The 16874-nt window shown below is 41.4% G+C and overlaps 1 protein-coding gene across 1 annotated transcript; it reads left to right on the forward strand.

Moving 5' to 3' along the window:
- Positions 1-7026: 7026 nt before the first annotated feature.
- LOC141616900 (uncharacterized) lies at positions 7027-8150 on the forward strand. Its single transcript, XM_074434060.1, has 3 exons — positions 7027-7458; positions 7556-7717; positions 7800-8150. The coding sequence occupies exons 1-3, from the start codon at positions 7045-7047 to the stop codon at positions 8148-8150; spliced, it is 927 nt and encodes a 308-aa protein (XP_074290161.1). The 5' UTR covers positions 7027-7044.
- The last annotated feature ends 8724 nt before the right edge of the window (positions 8151-16874 follow it).

Genomic DNA, 16874 nt, shown 5'->3' on the forward strand with positions numbered 1-16874 from the left:
AACTGTTGTAAATTATATGATATGTAATAATCAAATATTGTATTTATTATTTCATATGTGATAAGTTGCATTTATCGTTATATTCAGTTTTATGTCTGAATTTATATACTTTGTTTTCTCCAAATAGGTTGTAAAGACAATGTCGAACCCTATTAAGTGAACTGGATTAACATTGTATTTTGTCCCTAGTTACTTAATGAGGTGACGTCTCGGAGTGACTAGATTGTAAGGCGATAGATGACAGGTTCGACTGTCATATGGTCATAGTGATGACTGGTCGATTACATAGGCATATTGTGAGACAATTTGTCGGACAATGACCGTTTATAGAGTCCTTTTGTTGCTAGGTCGTGGCGAGGACTTCTATTTATTCCTTCGAGTCAATTCTTTAGACTGGTGACTATTTGTCTGAGTTGATATGGTTTTCCGGTGGCTTTGGTTTTTGTTCTAGGTCGCACCGTAAAAGGAGGCCGATGAGCATTTACTGGGTCATTGTGATTTGTATCGAATGAAGAAAATAGGTCAACGGGATTGTCCTTATAAGTCATATTTTATCTCAAGGCCACTCGAGGAGAGATGACTGTAAATGCGTGGCCACGCTCGGATGAGATCTATAGTAGATTATCCGGTCAGACAGTCATTCTCCTGATCGAGGAAACCACTTTATGATATGATCACGTGCAAGAACGACCTGAAAGACATCTTGCATTGAGTGGGAGATATTATTGGACAAGAGAATTGGTAACGCACACTTGTGTCAGACAAGTGGGAGATTGTTGGAGTAGTGTCCTCCACAATGAGTGCGTTTACATATTAAATCTCGTAAAAGGAATATCAGGGATTTATTTATTTATTTGTCAGCTGGTCATCGTTAATCGGTAATGATTGGCTGACTAGAGTTTGACATTACTGTCGTGTGACGGCGGTGATCAGCTGATCCCTTTAGGTCACACCTATAGGATGACACCCAAATAGAATTAATTAATTATTTGTATGAGATACGAGATAATTAATTCCTTGTATTACTTGACTTTTAATTAGTCACGTAAAAGTATTGTTTGATGACGGGTTACGAACTCGGGACAAATAGATTTATTATTTAATTATGTGATATTTAAATAATAAATGATTAGAATTTATTAATTAATTGTTAATTAATTAATTTTATACGATATGTGTTTATTGTTTGAGGTGGAATTTATTAGCTATTATATTTTACAAGAGGTTGTAAAATTAGCTAAATGGGTTAATATTGACACATTGTATGTTGATAAAATAGTCTTATGATTACTTAATGGTTAAGTAGTTATTGGTAGTTAATTTATATTGTTTAAGGGTTAAATAATTAAATTAATATTTAATTATGTAAGATAATTAAATATAAGACTTATAAGCATTTATGGGGCAAATGTCGAAAATCGAAATGGACCAAAAGTAGTCCACATCTTTCGTTTTTTATGAGGACATTCATGTGTCCATTTTGGTGATTTTTTCCACTAACATTTTAGTGAAGTTTCCACTTCTTTTTAGTGGTTTTTACACCTAAAATTGTCTCCCATAATTTTGCTATAATTGCCCACTAAAACACACTTTTTGTGTAGTGGAAAATGTTGGAGAAAATTTTGGTCTTTAAAGGGTGCTTTGGCCGTGGACTTGAGAGGAACAAGGAGACCAATTTTTCTTCTTAATTTTTCTTCATCTTTTTAGATAAAAACACATATAAATTTACTAATAATATTATCATAGTAATAATATTAATTAGTACATCATATATACAAAACAAGGTTACTACTATTTTTACCTAGTTAGTAATATAGTAGTATTTTGGGTTAATCTTGGGTGCAACCTTTGGAGATTACCTATTTTGGTAATTGGTGTTATTTGGAGGATCATCCTTATTACATCAGCTCAAGAACAACATCAAGGAAGGAGTCCTTGAGTTGTGCCCATTTTTGCCTTATAGCAATGTAAGGAACTTTTGTCTTAAGATGGTTTAATACCATCTTTTGTACTTTTTATTTGCATGCATGTAGATTTAGACCTTAATAAATTAATTTGTAGTTTTAATATCATAAGATGAGTATTAATTTGGTCTAAATAACTAACAATCAACCCGAATTGTTGAATGTGAAGATCTTGTGCATTCTTCCCGTCATTTTCTTTGAATGATACGTGTTGTCACATAATCAACATTGGCCTTTGGACCCAATCAGAGTCGACGCAAAAGATTCTTCCGTCTTTCTTTGATGAAACCGCCAATCAGAGTATTGGACTTTGATGAAACCGCCTGTGGACGGGGGGCCACGGGGCGCTTGGGAGGAAGAGAACAAGCGTTTGCATTTGTTGGAGTCGCCACCAATTTTTATAGGAAATTGGAACCGTTCGAATACCTCGTGTCATGTCAAGACACAAAGTAGAGACATGAACACCAAGCAATCATTACCCTTAGCATTCAATGTCTAGAATGACTCTCGTGGATGCCAATGAACACGGGTGTTCACAGAGATCTGGAGTAAGGGGTGAGGGTACGTATTAGGAAGCTCTTTTGATCGAACACCTAATCCCGCCCGCCTCGATAGCGGCCTCTACTAATGATTAGGGACATCATCTATACTCGATATATCGTCGATTATATGCATGCAATGCAACATCCAAGTTTTAATCCTAACATGTGAAGAATTAACTAAGTCGGTGAAACAAGTAATTTAGCACACAATTGGGTCGAAGTAGGATTTAATGCTCAATTACATGTGAAGACAAACAAATGATACATACAAATGCGATAAATAAGACAATGATAGAAAACTATAATAAAAATACAATAATTACATCGGGTTTAGCGATTTATGTCGAAAATACCTTTAAAACGGATAATTTGAGAAAAAGAATAAAAGAAAGAATTAACGAACAGATAAGTAGGTGATAATACGGTTAATAGTCAATTAATACGTAAGCTAATTAATCTAGGTCAAGCAACAACGGAGTTCAGAGACAGAACTCAACCTGGAACAGGTGCAGCAGGACTGCGTCCTTTGGAAGAGGCGCAGCAGTTGCTGCGTCTGTTCCAAGGGTGAGTTCTGGCTGTTAAGCCGGAACTGCAAATCGTTAATATTCGTTGGTGATTTTAATGATTGATTACGATACTTACTCGGATGGAAGTGATTATCAGATTATTTACATGTGAATTAAGGTCATAAAAGCAATAAAACATGGATGACACGGAATGTAAACGATTAATTATATGAATGAACGATCGATTAATGACATGGGTGAATTAAATAAGCTAAACTTGATGAATGAGCGACAAATTAATGACGAATACGACAAAAGACAGACGAGAATATATCAACGATCGAATTCCAGAAACCCGATATGAACGAATCGAATTCCTACAACCCGGATTGAATTTAATGACGAAAACCCGCAAATATTGGTCATAAGGGATTTAAGTCGGATTTAATGATGAATTAGACGTGCTAATGATGAACAATAATATACATGAGATTATTAGACTATTGTATCGAAGAATTAGAGAAAACAAATCGAACAAACAAAAGACGAACGAATTACAGAGGACGAAGGAAGAAGAAAGGAAGCAGGAACTGCGGCAGCCTCACGAAGAGGCGCAGCAGGAACTGCGCTCCTTCGAAGAGGCGCAGCAGTTGCTGCGTCCTTTCTCGACGGTCTGTCTTCTGGAAATCCGTAAAAAAAAAAGTTTTAAAGCACGGTTTTAGAAATCGGTTTCAAAAGGTATTTTCGACGTAAACCTTACATTAATGATGATACAAAAAGTAAAGAACAATAAATAAAAGAGAGATTTACACCCTCAGACTTACATGTTTGACGAAACGAGAAGAACTAAGTTATCGATTAGTGATGCTCGACTCGAATGTAGACGAAAGGTGCTCTCGTAAAAGGAAAACGATTAGATTAATTAAGTTGATTGATGTGGAGTTGGTCAAATTGGTCGGTCATGCAAACGAGGCTGGTACTCAGAAAGATCCGAGCTTACGTGGTCGAATGTTCAAGCACGTAGACGCCAAAAAGTAAGAACAAAGATCTAGAATGCAAAGGGAGAAGAGAAGGGCGGACACTCGCGTGAGAAATATGAGGAGCGAAGGCTCCTATTTATACTAATCACGTGAAGGAATAGGGTTTCGGAGAGTCTTTGGAAGTGAATCTCGGAAAGATATGAAAAAGATACGAAAAAAACGCAGAAAAGGACCTGGGAAGAGGCGCAGCAGTCACTGCGTCTCTTGGAAGAGCGCAAAGACCGCCGCGTCCTGTTCCCAAGTGGTTTCCTCCTACGGAAGAAAAATTTCCGTGTTTGAGTTATAGAAGGACGGAATAATTTGGTTTTCCTTAATATCTTGTATGAATATTCCGGGAAATTGTTTACCAAGGAATAAAGATTGTGAAATAATTTTAAAATATGGAATAGAAATATCCGGAACATTCCAGAACATTCCGACTCGGGATTTATCGGTCATCAGAAAATGAAGACGGTTTTAGGCTCGGACTCCAAATGTACTCTAATTACTGTCAAAACGACCGTATCGGCACGTAGATGACAACTAAGAGGTAGACATTAATATTTGAGCAATCACTTGATGACAAACTTACGAACTGTCACAAATCGTTCCGCGTAGCAAACATGCGGCCCAATCATCACCGGGTGGTTTGCGAGGGGTGCATAAATGAGGTATCTACAGAGCCCCCACTTTGACTGAGGCTTGGACAAGGCGAAAGTCAAAGTATAGCCATCAGGTCAATCGAAGATTACAACCTGACGACTATGGCGACGCGAGGCGGCTCAAGGGGTCTGAGCCAAGGACCTGTCGTCGGGAATATTTTAGAGTCTGTCGACTATCAAGGAGGGTCGTTTAAAGTCCATTAGACTACGTAAGGAAGCTCGCCAGCCATAAGAAGAGATCATACCTGAGATTTCCGGGTCGAAACGGATCGAGGGCGCTTCAAGCAAAACTCTTTGATCCGAAGATAAATTGGTGTCCGAAAATACGAAGGCTTATTCTGAAAAAGGGGCATCCGAATGATATGAGGAAACGATGATTCGAGGAAAGACAAAGCAGGACACGACCTGAACTGGCTGGGAGAAATTTTCTTGTGTTCAGCTTCAAACAAACTTCGGAAGAATTCGGGGTCGATGTTTATCTCCATGTCTCGAGAGGGAAAGTCTATCCGCTTACTCTCGTTGGGGAACATAATCGGGAACTAATCTCCATGTCTCGAGAGGGAAAGTCTATCCGCTTACTCTCTTTCGAAATATAATGAAGGCGTGTCGAAACACCTGTAAAGGAATAAGTGCTCGCTGTGACAAGCAAGGTCTTGGAAGCGATAAATAACGTATGATAGTCTGCTGCTGGCTTAGAAGTGCGGGACTGAACGAAATATAATCGTCAAACGGACCAAAAAGATAAAATAGCATGGGGAAGAGGCGCACCAAAGATGGGCCCACAAATAACGAACTCATAACGAATTTTTGAAAACTCGTATGGAGGGAGCACCAGGAAGAGGCGCAGCAAGAGCTGCGTCTCTTGGAATAGGCGCAGCGCCTCCTGCGTCTGTTCCCAAGGGTGCATTCTCTGCGTAAAAACGCGATAAACAGAAGGTTTACAATCATTTGTTCGAAACACAAATCATCCTTTTCTCTCTCAAATCTTAACCATTTCTGCCAAGGTTTGATCCAAAAGCTTGCATTAATCATGACTAATCGAGGTATGTGTCTCATTCTTGCATTAATCTTCTATATTTGCTCAATTTGGATCGAAAAAATTAAGGTTTTCAACCCAATTATTTTGAAAATTTGGGGCTTTTCCCCCATATGCATTTGCCTTGTAAAATTGACACTAGAAATGGGTAATTGGTAGTATGAGGAACATAACCATGTATTTGTTTCGAATTTTCGTTGAGTTTTGAGCATTTGAGTGAAATTGAGACGGTTTCACAGCTAGACCGTAAATTACTTCGAAAATAGCCTTAGGATTGCCCATTTGCGATGAAACTTTGATATTTGGGATCCTTGGATGATGGGTAAACTTCCTACCATCTCGGAATTTTGGTTTGTGACGGTTTTTTCAGGACACTTTTCTAGGGCATAATCGCCGTTATAACGAAATGTTGCCGAAATTTCGACTCGAACCCGGAACTAGGCTTCAAATTAGGCTTGACATGACCCTAATTACCACATGAGTGATCGGGTTTGTGAGAATATGGCCAAAGACGGCGAGAAAGAAGCGATTTCAGGGCTTCCAAAGGCTCGAAAATCCCTTAACCAAGGCCCGTCGTCACGTGACGCGGCCTAAATTTGCTTTAATGTTGCAGGTGATAAGGCTTCTACTTCTGGGAGGACTCCCATGGAGATAGACACTGCTGTTGTCGAGGAGGCTTTGGAGCAGGCTTTCACCGCCGCGGTGATGGCTGATGGGGACGAGGTCCACGAGGAGGAGGCTGTTGAGGAGGAGGAGACCCCGAGGCGGGCCAACGTTGGACGAGGAGGTCGTCAGCTGAGGGGAGCACCCCGCGTGGGCTGAGACCTTGGGAGAGTAGGCACTTGCTATGGGCTGCAGAGGGTCACCTGTCCTACAGGACGGTGAAGAGTTTGGTAATTTTGAATTCATTACTCATCACTCACCTTCTTTCATTTCATTTGCTCATATTTTTTCCAACTTTCATTCAAAACTGAAGATATCTTTTGTTTCGAATCACAATAGAAGGCCGGGACAATCAGGTCGTTCTCGGGTTACACGACAGCGATGGAGTGCTACGAGCGGCTGTCAGCGGAGGAGCGCGCCATGATCGAGCGTGGAGCGTTTGGTGCCTTAGTGCAGGTCTGGAGGGATATCGCGAAGAGGAAGTTGCGGGCTAACCTTAGCTTGGTCCGCGCTTTTTTAGACCGATTCTGGGACACGACTTCCACGTTTCACATGCCTTTTGGTGAGGTGGGAGTCACTCTGGAGGACTACGGCATGATTTCTCGGTGTCCGCCGTGTGGGGATCGAGGCGGTGGAGTGGCCGGAGACTGCCATGACGGTGGACTCGGCCGAGGCGAGGAGGTTGATCGGCTGGAACTTGTCGCCGAAGGCTGTTACAGTGCCGGGTTTGGTGCCCAGTTCCTACGTTCGAGACTACTTTTCGGGAAAGATCCCGGCACTGGAGACAATTGACGGGAGGGAGACGGCTCCTCCTCCCTGTACTGCTGAGCAGAGGGCGTGCTTGTGGCTTTGGTGGTTTCTGTCTTCGATTTACCTCGGAGACAAGGGAGAGAGGCTGTCGACGAAGCTTCTTCCCTTCCTTTCTGACCTGAGCTCCCTAGGGCGTTGGGACTGGGTCACTGCTGGTTTTGTGGTCCTCATCCGCTTCATGAGGGCCATGGCTCGTCCGGAGTTGATGGAGAAGGGGACTTCTACTGGTGCTGTCGGACCTGGACTGCTGTTGGAGGTATGAACCTTCATTGAGACTAAAATCAATTCTTTTCCTCATCCAATTAAATCAATCAAATTACAAAAGATCGTTTATTGACTATCTTGTTTCACAGGCGTGGGTGTACTCCTACTTTCCGAGCCTCTCGCCCAAGAGGACGGAGCCGCTGGAGAAGGCCTATCCCGTCGTGAGGGATTGGGTGATGTGCAGGACGAGGAGCAAGCGTTCCTCTCACGGTGTTTACCGGCGGGACGTGAACGCTCTTCAGCTGGACAGCGTGAGCATCTCACTTATATTCATTTGTTTCTTCATTGCTTTTAATCGATCATAAGAATGATTCCTTGTTTGTCTTGTCCCAGTGGGTGCCCAGGCCTTGGGCGGAGTACGCCGGAGCGCCTCCTTTTGTGGTTGAGGTCCTTCGACCTAGGAGCTCGAGCCGGCTGCTGTTGAGGACGTCGATGGGTCCTGTGTGGTACTTGGGCGAGCGCTTGGCTCGTCAGTGCTCTCGGGACGTGTTGACGGTTCACATCGATCCTCCTAGGACGATGTTCAGGGAGCCTTCCGAGGCAGAGAGGGAGGCTGATTTGGCTGGCGTCGGTGGTGACGCCCTCCTTCTTCCTGGCGAGGACTACTCGGCGTTCCTCTATGGGAGGTTGGCGTACTGGCCGGTAGTGGTGAATATCTCTACTCTTCTTCTTTACTTGATTTAAAAACTACGATGAAAGATCGCCGATTAATGAGAAATATTTGACCTTGCAGGAGGTTGAGGCGGCGGCATCGAGCCCCCAGAGTACCCCGAGACCCTCGAGTACACTGACGCGACTGGGAGGACGACGATCTCCGAGCTGCGTGACTTTGACGTGGCTGTGACGGATGCTGGCCTGGACGACTGGCAGCATCTGATTCGGAGGGTGAGTCTCTAATTCACATAATATTTGTGTAAGAACACATTTAATTGGACTTATTCAATTATTGAGAATTTCTTTCTTGAAAATGCAGGTCGTGCCATCTCGGTTCGTGGCGTTATGGAGGGTGGCCAACCGGCTGCGAGCTACGGCCGTCGAGGCATTTGTCGGCGGTCGAGGTCGTCAGGTACGAATCTTGTGCCTATTTCATTTTGAAATTTTGATTTCCCTTGTAATTGCTTGAAATGATTGACATGAGCCAATTTTGTTGTTTACAGGGGGACCGTGAGCTGGAGCGAGAGTTGGCCCAGTCTCGGGAGGAGACAGCTCGCTTGTTGAGGGAGCTCGAGGTTCGAGACGCCGAGATTGCTGTTCTCGCGGTGAGGGTTGCGGAGCTGGAAGGCGACCGGCAGTAGTTTTATCTTGTTTTTATTTGTATTTTGCACATTTTGTACATTTTGACCTTCATTTTGGACATTTCGGACTTTGGTTGGGGCTCGAGCCCCCAGTTTGTTGTACATTTCCCCTTTTTTTATTGTATATATGACGGCCTGAGTGCCTTTGCTGCTGGGTTGTGTTGCTTGTATCTGCAGGTTATCTTTGAACAGGTTTGTTAGATGACGGTTTACGCCGTCATGCTGCCGAAATTTACATAGAAATCACGCAAAACAGACATTTGTATATACATATGGCCTAAATTAGCGCAAAACGAATGACTCAACGGAATGCAAAAATGCAAAAAGTAAATGCAGAAATGCAAAAAATTTGCCGGAAATGACCGGACGGTAGGGAGGGTTACCCCCTAAAAAAGAAAAAAATAGAACCCTATAACTTAGAAATGAAATGGTGAAAAGACGTAAAAGAAACATATAAATGAAATAAATATATAAACTTTGAAATGAATGAAAATGGAATTGTAAATTATTTCCTAAAATGAAAATGTACAAGTGTGATAAAATGACGAAAATGTCGATATTGCCACGAGATGCGTGCCCGCGGAATTAGGGAATACAAAATATGGTAATTTCCTCGTATTTAATTACCAAGACAATAACCCGTAGGAATAGGAAATTATTCGTCACGGAATTAGGAAAGATCCAACGCGGAAAATCACAGAAACCTTGGTGAGGAAGAGGCGCAGCATGAGCTGCGTCTCTTTGAAGAGGCGCAGCAGTCGCGCCTGTTCCCAGTGTGTCTCGGCGTGATTTTAGGAAACATAAATTAGTATAAATAGAGACGTCGATAGAGCTTTTATTCACACAATTCTTCCGTCTCTTCTTCGTCTTATTACATAAAATTCTCAAAACAAGCACTCATCATGAATACTTTGGAGATTCGCCTAAAGGAGTGGACTAACGAGTTTTTCAACATGGAGAAACACGACATGGGCGCCTATAATCTTGGATCATTGTTGAGTTTGAAGCTCATCAAGGCTGTCAAACTGTTCTTGGATGCTTGTCTTGATTACTGGGACCCGAATTATCATGTTTTTGCGTTCCCTGGAGGCGATATTTTCCCATTTCCTGAAGAAATTGCTGCGATTGGTGGGTGGGACCCTGAACACTTGCCTGCTATTCCTTCTACTTCGCAAGGGTATAAGAGCAAATTTAGAGATTTGCTTGGATTGACTAGACTTGAGGTGGACCGTCTGGTGACCTCGATAGGAGTGCGGATGTTGGACTTTATCAACCGATTTATTAATAGGGCCGACCCCACCGTTTCTTATGTTGCTAGGCGAAGGGCATTTGGATTTTGCTTGTTGCATGTGTATGTCCTCCAAGGGCATGTTGATGAAGACTTGAGAGGTGATCCTCGTCTTTTGGGCCTTGTTGAGCAAATGGAGCTGCGCAGGAGCCCAGCTTGTTTATGCTTAGGAGAGATCTTGTTGGGCTTGGATAATAGGAAAGCCAATCATGACCTACTGTACTTGGGAAGTCCCGTTATCTTGCAGGTAAAAGAACATTTTCTTCTTCTTTTTCTTTTCTTTTTCGTTTTCTTTTTTTCGTTCTTTTTTCTTTTCGTTTTTTTTTTGATGTCTAATACCCGCTTTTGGTAGGTCTGGCTCATGGAACGGCTTCGATTGATCGAGCCCCCAGTTCATGTTCCTTCTTATCATGCTCGCTCGATTGCAATGAGGACTAGGTTGTACATGATGGACTTCACTCGAGTCTGCGATTACTAGAAGAATAAACTGAAGAGTGATGATGGCCCCTTGATTAGGTAGATTTTACCATGGTGGCACCTCAAATCTGTCACTGGAGCGTCTTCTTTGGATCCTACCCGATCTGTGCGCATTCCTGGCCTGGAATTCATGGTGTGCATCTTCCCGGAAAGGCTGATGAGACAGGTTGGACTAAAACAGACGATCCCGAAGCTTGATACCGTCCCGCAGACCGCTGTGGCGCTGATGTGGAGTGATGTCGTCGGGTCATCTAATCAAACATATTTATAATACTCAACAAACTACTAGTTAGCGGTAAGTCGAGGTCGATCCATGGGATGGTGTGCTTTGGGTTCTAAGTCCATCTATCTCAATTTATGCTAGTGTCACAATTTGTTCGGGTTTGTAGTTGTGTTCTAGACTAATAAAAGCAATAAGGTAAAACAAGCAATGAAATAAAGGATGTAAACAAATGATTAAAAGTGCTAGGATATCATGGGGTCATAGGGGATTCATGGTGTTGATCATACAAACATGTTTACAAAGTTGCAAGCAATTAATGTTGTGGAGGAACCGAGTTGGGTTATATCTTACGGTTCTTAGGAAGAGTTGGGTCCCGGAGCCGAATCGATTAGATTGTACAACACTTACAAGTCGACTTACTTTCCTCCTAATCAACTTCTATGCATGGTCTAACAAGACTCGAGTTGGTTTATATCTTACAAGTCTCATTGAAAAGATAGGAGATGGTAGTAAATGCAAGGATTCATAGGCTTAGCATTTCATCAAACATAACATGTGCATAAAGTTGACATCACAACAAGCAAGCAATTTAATCATGTGAACATATTAGATTAAGCATGAATCAATCCCCATGTTTGTTTCCCTTAATTACCCACTAATCCTAGCTAAGAGACTACTCACTCATTATCAAGTTTAACATGCTAACAAGGTTGTCAATCATATTAACAAGGTAAAACATGATGAACAAGTAAGAAAGATTAACAATAATTAAAACAAGGATTAAGAGAGTTATACCTATGGAGATTCCAAAATAATAATTCAAAGAATAATAGAAGAACTTGATGATTGATGGAAGGTTGTCAATCTCCCAATAATAACCCAATAATCTTCAATTACCCAATAATAAACTTGAATAATAAACTTGAACAATAATTAAAGAGAGATTAATGTGTAATTTGTGGAAAGATTAAAGAGTAATCTATTCTAATCTACTCCTAATCTAATCTAAAGAAGGATTTTCTACTCTAAAAACTTGTGTTAAAGGATTATTACAAATGGGGTATTTATAGTGGAAATTAGGTGGATGCATTAGGGTTAACTAAGGGCTAAACTAGTAATTACACTTTTGAGATTTGAGCAGGGAGACTCCGGTATTTTTTGAAGGAAGGGCGTCTTTCTTTGAGGCTTGAAGAAGACGAAAATGCGCTGGGCTGGAATCCGGGCGGATTAAGGTCGGGACAGGCGGATTCTGGCGATGGAATCCGGGCGGATTTAGGAGAATCCGGGCGGATTCTTAAAATGCAATCCGGGCGGATTTGGGAGAAGACGGGCGGATTCAGGAGATGCAATCCGGGCGGATTTGGGAGAAGACGCTCGGATTGTGGTTCACGTAGCAAGGGAAAGTTTCCTGTCCAGGAATACGCCCGTCCCGAGCGAAATATGGGCGTCCTGGGCTTCAACCCGAGCGGGTTGAATTTGACCCGAGCGGGTTGAGCTGTATCTTGAGCTCGGATTGTAAAACGGACGTTATTTCCTCATCCGGACTCCTATTGGAGTGATTCAAAAGCCTAGATCGCTTGTTTTTTCGATGCCGTTCCATCTAGCATATTTTCAGAGCCAAAGGAGCAACCCTTGCTTTGCGTTCCGAGCAGTTTTCTTCATGAATGGCTTCCTTGCTTTTCCTCCTTGCTTTAAACCTTATGACCCTTCTATATACTCTTTATTCCTACATCTTTGGTCATCATTCTTGCCTCTTCTTCATACTAGTCCATCGAATATCATCAATAAGCTTCCAAATATGCACGAAAGACGGGAATTTCCGCCTTATTATCTCCTTTTCTACAAAACATATGAAATGCGATAGAAAAGCAAATAGGAAGGTTTTGACGGATAAAATGGCCAAAGAATGTTATAATAGTATGCAAAATAGGCTCAATTAGGGGACTAAATGTGCGCAAATAATGTTCACATCAGGCGCTTACTACTGACAGTCGAAGGGAGTGGGTCATTAAATGGGCCCAAAGAAACATGTGGTTCTTGAATTCTTCTGTCAGTGCTCTATGGGTGTCGGATTCTTATCTGCGATGGAGGAAAGCTACTACTCCGGAAGAGCGCGAGAGATTGAGGAAGCGCGAGCCCGTTGATTACAAGGTGCGCGAGGTGGCCGGAAAAAGAGAAAGAGAAGCATCTGACCGAGGGAGAGGAAGAAGCCGGGTTTCGAGTTGTTCATCCTTCGAAGAAACCGAAGACTTCTCCTGCCGTGGAGATGGTGATGGGCAAGAATGGTAAGGCTAGGCCTCGAGAAAGACCGTTGGTGATTAGGTTTGAAGTGACGCAAGAGCGTCCGGCTCGAAGTCGTGACAAGAAATATGACAAGAATGACAAGGGCAAAGGGAAGATGGAGGAATAGCCCTAGTTTTTATTATTATTTATTATTATTATCATTGTTGTAATAAAAAGGTGGGGTTTTTAGAATCCTAGCCTATTTTATTTTTTATTATGTAGCGTATTACTATTATTTAGAAAAAAGAATGAAATAAAAAGGTTAAATGGTTATGAAACCGTTGTGATTTTCTATTTATTATTCTTGTCGAATTCCAAATGCAATGCAAATGTCCTTCTATTTACATTTTAAAATTGATGAGTTGTATCCGGTGAAGGATTGCCTACGTATTCATTAAAAAAATGAAATCAAACCCTTGCGCGTAGTTCGAGTAAATGTAAAAGAATAATTGTTCTAAGCAAGAGCTTGTAATGAACTTAGAAAATAAGCATGAGCTTTTGCTTACTCTGAAGGTGCAGTTTTAGTTTATTTGATGATATGAGGATGACAAATTTGTCAAAATGCAAGAGCATAGTGACATTAGCGTATATCAGCTTGGCCAGGGGCCGTTTATTTAGTGACACATGAGTGACACGTGAGGTTACGCGAGGCGCGTTTTTGTTCCTATTCTAGGTATAGTACCGTTTCAATTGGTCAAGGTTTGTCGGGTTTAAAAACTCATTCCCATCAAGGTTTGTGATTCTAACTGCCCCCCCTGGAAGTATAGATTTGACTAGAAATGGTCCGGCCCAATTAGGTTTGAATTTTCCCCGTGGGTCAACAGGTAAAAGAGCTCTAACTGATTTGAGCACTAAGTCTCCTTCTTTGATGTTCCTGGGCCTAACCCTTTTGTTGAAAGCGCGTTTGATACGTGCTTGATATGTTTGGACATTGTGCAAGGCGCGTAGCCTACGTTCATCCAGGAGGATGAGTTCTTCATATCTATCCCTCTTCCAGTCGGCTTCTGGGATTTGACTTTCGAGTAAGATGCGCAAGGATGGTATCTCTAACTCGACTGGTTGTACAATTTCCATTCCGTAAGTCAAATAGAAAGGAGTGGCCCCAGTGGGTGTCCTAACAGATGTGCGATATCCCCACAAAGCAAAGGGTATCTTGCTTGGCCAATCTCGATAGTTGTCAATCATTTTCTTGAGAATTGTGACAACATTCTTGTTTGCTGCCTCTACCGCGCCATTAGTCTGTGGTCTATATGGCGAAGAGTGGTGATGTCTAATTTTGTACTTGGCTAGCAATTGCTCAGTCTCAGCTTGGAAATGTGATCCATTATCACTAATGATCTCATGTAGGCAACCGTATCGACAGATGCTGTTGTTTTGTATGAATTTTGCCACGTTTTTGGCCGTGAGACTAGTGTAGGAAGCCGCTTCTACCCATTTGGTGAAATAGTCAATTGCCACTAGGATAAAACAGTGACCTCCTATTCCGGCTGGAGTTATCTTCCCGATTATGTCGATTCCCCAGGCATAAAAAGGCCAAGGAGATGTCATCGTGTAGAGCAATGAAGGAGGGACATGTTGTACATTCCCGAAGATTTGGCAATTGTGGCAATGTCTTACGTATTTGATGCAATCGGATTCCATTGTGGTCCAATAGTACCCCAAACGTGTGATTTTCTTTGCCATCATGGGCCCACTCATGTGAGGACCGCATTCTCCATCGTGGACTTCTTCCATCACTTTCCGTGCCTGTGAATGATCAAGGCAACGTAGGATCACACCAAGAGGTGTTCTTTTGTATAACTCTCCTTGCATGAGAACGTATTGGGAAGCTAGTAGGCGTATAGCACGTTGTCCCCTCTTGTCCATATCCGGTGGATAGGTACCGTTGAGCTTGAAATTTAGGATTGCTTGGAACCAAGGTTCCTGTGCGATTTCCTCTTCATCGGCGATTTGATGGACATAAGCCGGCTCTGACCGTCGTTCGATACATAAAGGCATTTCCACCATGTCATCTGGCATATTAATCAAATATGCGAGTTTTGCAAGAGCATCCGCAAATTGATTTTCTTCCCGAGGTAGGTGTAGATATGTCACGTGATCAAAGAATTGGGCAACTTGGTCTATTCTGGCTTGATAAGGTGCTAAGCTTTCGCTTCGGATTTTCCAAGATCTCGTAACTTGGTTGATGATCAGGGATAAATCCCAATATACTCAGAGGTTTTTAATGCCTAAGCTCACTGCCGCTTGTAGTCCAATGAGACAAGCTTCGTATTCTGCAGCGTTATTTGTCACCTCGAAGTCGAGTTTGACAGAGATCGGTGTATGCTCACCTTCAGGAGAAATGAGCAACACTCCTATTCCAAATCCTCTTAAGTTTGATGCTCCATCAAAGTAAAGGTCCCAGGAGTCTACATCGGTTTGGAGTATATCCTCGTCTGGAAATGACCAAGTGTCTATTGTTTGTGCATCATTGATGGGATTCTCTGCGAACAATTCGGCGACGGTGCGTCCTTTTTGAAGGAAATGTAGATCTATATACATACTTACATACTCATATATGTATAAATTAATTTGTCATAAATTAAATATGGAACTTATGCATGCAAACAAATGATAAAATAAAGGAGAAATCATGTCCTTACATTGGTGATTTCGGTTTAATGGGCACAAGAGAGATCACCTTTCTCTCTTGTTCTTGAGCTTTCCCTTATGGATGAACCAAGATCCAAGTATAGGATCTCTCCCTAAGCTTAATACCCAAGGCTTTCTCTTAATTCAAATTAATATTATAAGTACTAGTATAATATTAATCTAGTAGAAAATTGACCCAAAATTATTATGAACACTTAATAATTTCGGTTTAATGGAGAAGAATAAGAGAGCTTTTTATCTCTCTAGAAATCTTAATTTTTAGGATAATGGTTGAATGAATAATACACTAACTAAATCAAAGTAGTGTATATGAAAAAATATAAGACAAAACCTTTGCCTTTCTTTCTTGGAAAACCGGGTGGGAGGAGGTGTTTTGGGGAGCCAATGCATGCCCACATTTGTCTTCACAAGGTTTAATAGGGTTGCATGGCTACTCTTGCTTTTAATCATTATGTTTACCACTTATAATATAAACACAATATTAAGCCTAATACTCCTCCATTTTCGGCACTTTAGTTAATATGGATTCCATATTATTTTTGTCAATTGTCAATATGTCACATGTCATATGTCACATAAATTTGTTATGTATTTTTAACATATTAAAAATCAACGTATTAATAAAAATACGTCACATACAAAAATCGACTTAGTAATTTCATAATTACTTGTACCAAAAATTTTACCACTTATAAATCACAACAGATTGTATTTATAATAATTCATTCAATTCCGATTGTTTCTTTAAACAATAATTTCATCCGAGTAATGATACAATTCGATTACTCAGAACGTATCTCATTTAATCACATTTCAATATGATACGTAAATTATACTTCCAAAATCGTCCGTCAATTTTCAAGTAATTTAATTAACTCGTAACGTTATACGATTAATTAAATAATCAATTAAGAGTGTTGCCCTATAGGTATGACCTAGGGGGTCAACTGATCACCACCGTCACACGACAGTAATGTCAAACTCTAGTCAGCCAATCATTACCGATATATGTTGACCAGTTGACAGTAAAATATTACTTCCCAATTGTATTCTTTATAATGAGACTTAAACATGTGATCATCATGATCAACAGTCGTGATCGCATTATTGTCGGAGGACACATATTCCAACAATCTCCCACTTGTCCTCGACAAGTGTGCGTCACCAATTCTCTTGTCCTATTACTATCT

The sequence above is a fragment of the Silene latifolia genome, chromosome X, assembly GCF_048544455.1.
Source record: "Silene latifolia isolate original U9 population chromosome X, ASM4854445v1, whole genome shotgun sequence".
Classification (NCBI taxonomy): domain Eukaryota; kingdom Viridiplantae; phylum Streptophyta; class Magnoliopsida; order Caryophyllales; family Caryophyllaceae; genus Silene; species Silene latifolia.

What these genes read in the sequence shown, in the direction of transcription:
- LOC141616900 (XM_074434060.1), top strand. Translation starts at nt 7,045, where the DNA reads ATGACGGTGGACTCGGCCGAGGCGAGGAGGTTGATCGGCTGGAACTTG. An exon ending in GACCTGGACTGCTGTTGGAG is followed by an intron (nt 7,459 to 7,555) that starts GTATGAACCTTC and finishes CTTGTTTCACAG; the next exon opens with GCGTGGGTGTACTCCTACTT. An exon ending in ACGCTCTTCAGCTGGACAGC is followed by an intron (nt 7,718 to 7,799) that starts GTGAGCATCTCA and finishes GTCTTGTCCCAG; the next exon opens with TGGGTGCCCAGGCCTTGGGC.